At 52.9% G+C, this 2,440-nt stretch overlaps 1 protein-coding gene across 1 annotated transcript in view; it reads left to right on the forward strand.

Moving 5' to 3' along the window:
* The window catches only part of GUITHDRAFT_144876 (hypothetical protein), a gene marked incomplete at both ends in the record, with an annotated part of 4,597 nt that overhangs the window by 817 nt on the left and 1,340 nt on the right, over positions 1 to 2,440 (forward strand). The window contains 7 exons of the mRNA XM_005824522.1: positions 801 to 872; positions 928 to 1,008; positions 1,160 to 1,222; positions 1,393 to 1,436; positions 1,492 to 1,645; positions 1,768 to 1,917; positions 2,298 to 2,363. Coding sequence (XP_005824579.1) covers positions 801 to 872; positions 928 to 1,008; positions 1,160 to 1,222; positions 1,393 to 1,436; positions 1,492 to 1,645; positions 1,768 to 1,917; positions 2,298 to 2,363 — 630 coding nt within the window. The remainder of the gene's footprint in view (positions 1 to 800; positions 873 to 927; positions 1,009 to 1,159; positions 1,223 to 1,392; positions 1,437 to 1,491; positions 1,646 to 1,767; positions 1,918 to 2,297; positions 2,364 to 2,440) is intronic.

Here is a 2,440-nt window from a genome sequence, read left to right on the forward strand (position 1 = left end):
GGGGGGGGGGGAGTATGAGAAGGAGGAAGAGGTCATATCATAGCTCATGGGGATGCTTTTGTAGGTGAGCTGGATCATCGGGCCCTTGACGCATTGATCATCGGCGATACGATGCGAAAATGTCTTAGCAGTTGTCCCGTGTAACTCTTCTGTTTGTTTAACCATTGGTCCTGCCAACTATATATCATAAACTCCTCATTCACGCAAACGGATCGACTCGAACTTGTGAATCAGTAACTTGCAAGTTTGCTCCGACCGGCGAGGCACAACTGCCGCGCCCGGTTTCAAGGCTGACAGACCGGGCCCCCCGCACGTAGTAGTGACTCTGTAGTCACGGTGACTATCAGTGACTACCAGGGCCGGCCGGGCCCCCGGCCTGACACCCGGGAGGCTCCGAGGCTACCGGCGTGGCATGACTCCGAGTCCGACTCAGCCTGACCGCCACTGGCTATTCAGGGCCTTTTACTCAAAGTTAAGTTAAAAACAGTACGAGGACAGGCTGAGGCAAAAAAATCCTTTACAGTTTCTTTCTTTCCTCGTAATAAAGAGATCCGCCAAACATGCTGGTCGACGGAAAGCGCTATCGGACGATATGGCTGAAAGAGCAGGACAGCGAAGTTGTGCAGGTACGATGGAGAGGGAGGGAGAAGGAGAGTAGAGTTAGAAGGGGAGAGAAGGAGGAAGGGAGGAGAGAAGAGAGCTGAGGGAGGAGCGAAAGAGAAATTTACAAGGGAGGAAGGAAATGAGTTGATCAGAGTACTTAACCGACAGGTCGTTTTCTTGCTGAATGTCATATGCAGATAATTGACCAGCGGTACCTGCCTCATCAGTTCGTGATCGAGGACATTTGTAATCATGAAGAGATGGCGATTGTATGTTTCAACCTATCTTACTACTTTCTGACTTTCTATGCTCTACAACCATTAGGCTATCAAGGACATGCACGTTCGGGGAGCAGGTCTCATTGGTGCAGCAGCAGGATATGGCATGTTTCTTGCAGCCCTGAAGGTGTGTGACTGTCAGAAATTCTTGAATCTTTCCCTTTGGTTGTCATTTGACATTGTTGTTGTGCTTTTGATAATATCTGTGTTTGATGGTCACTGCCTTGGTTGTTACCTCCTTTCATGAAATCTCGCAGAGCACTGAATGTGAGCTTCAGGCACCAAAGACATCTCCAGAAGAGCATCTAACGTTTGTGGAAGAAGCTGGTCTGTTCCTCAAGGTATACACACATTTCTGAAACCAGGGAGGGAGGGAGAGCGGGAAGGAGGGAGGGAGGGAGAGGAAGCCGGAAAGTGTATGAGAGATTGTATGTGAGAGATTGTTTCATGGGTGTGAGGAAAAAGAATAGGAAAGATCCAAGTTCTACAACCTCTTACTGTTTCCTTCCAGTCTACACGCCCCACAGCCGTCAATCTTGAGTTTGCGGTGGAGAGGTGAAGCCTTTGAAGCCTAAGGCGCAGCTGATAGTGATATACCGCATGCAATCAGGCAGCTCAGTCACATGAAGGGCATCAGCGACGTCGAGGAGAGAGTTCGAGCTTGCAGGGAGATGGCTGGGGTGATTGCAGATGAAGATGCACAGTTCTGCTCCAAGATCGGGCAGCATGGCGTGACGATCATTGAGGAGATCTACAAGAAGAAGGTTGCTACTGTGCTTCCCTCCTGAGAATGAGGGCTCCTTGTTCCGACGACTGCGATCCTCCTCCTCCTCCTCCTCTTCTTCCTCCTCCTTCTCCTCCTCCTTCTCCCTCACCTGCGTCTCAGGGTGCTCCTGTCAACATCCTCACCCACTGCAACGCCGGCTGGTTGGCCTTCGTCGACGTCGGATCCGCCACGGCCCCGATCTACGAGGCTCATAACCGTAACATCCCCATCCATGTCTATGTGGACGAGACGCGTCCTCCGGAACCCACGGTCCCCCCCTCCCCTCCCCTCCCCTCCCTCCCTCCCTCCCTCCCCTGCTCCTGCTCGCTCGCTCGCTCCTTCTCGCTCTCTCTCTCCCCGCTCATTCCCTCCCCACTCCTCCTGTTCCCCTTGCTTCTTGCTCATTCATCTCGCCCCATTGCTCTCATCACCTCCTTCTACGCTCTTCCTCTCTCTTCTCTGCTACCTCCATCCTCCTTCCTCCATCCTTTCCTCCCTCCTTCTGTTTCCTCCTCCTACTTCTCGTTCTAGTCGACCTTTTCTTCATCTGACCCCCTTCCTCTCTTTCATCTCCTCCTATTGTACGATCGCCCCTCGTTCGTGTCCTCATTCTTTCCCCCTCCTTCCTATCTCCTCTGATCCCACGGCAGGGAGCCAGTCTGACCGCCTGGGAGCTCTCAAAGCACGGGGTCAAGCACACCATTATCGCCGACAACGTGGGCGGACATCTCATGCAACACGGTCACTCCTGCTGCTGCTGCTGCTGCTGCTGCTGCTGCTGCTGCTGCTGCTG

This window comes from Guillardia theta, assembly GCF_000315625.1.
Source record: "Guillardia theta CCMP2712 unplaced genomic scaffold GUITHscaffold_93, whole genome shotgun sequence".
NCBI classification, from domain to species: domain Eukaryota; class Cryptophyceae; order Pyrenomonadales; family Geminigeraceae; genus Guillardia; species Guillardia theta.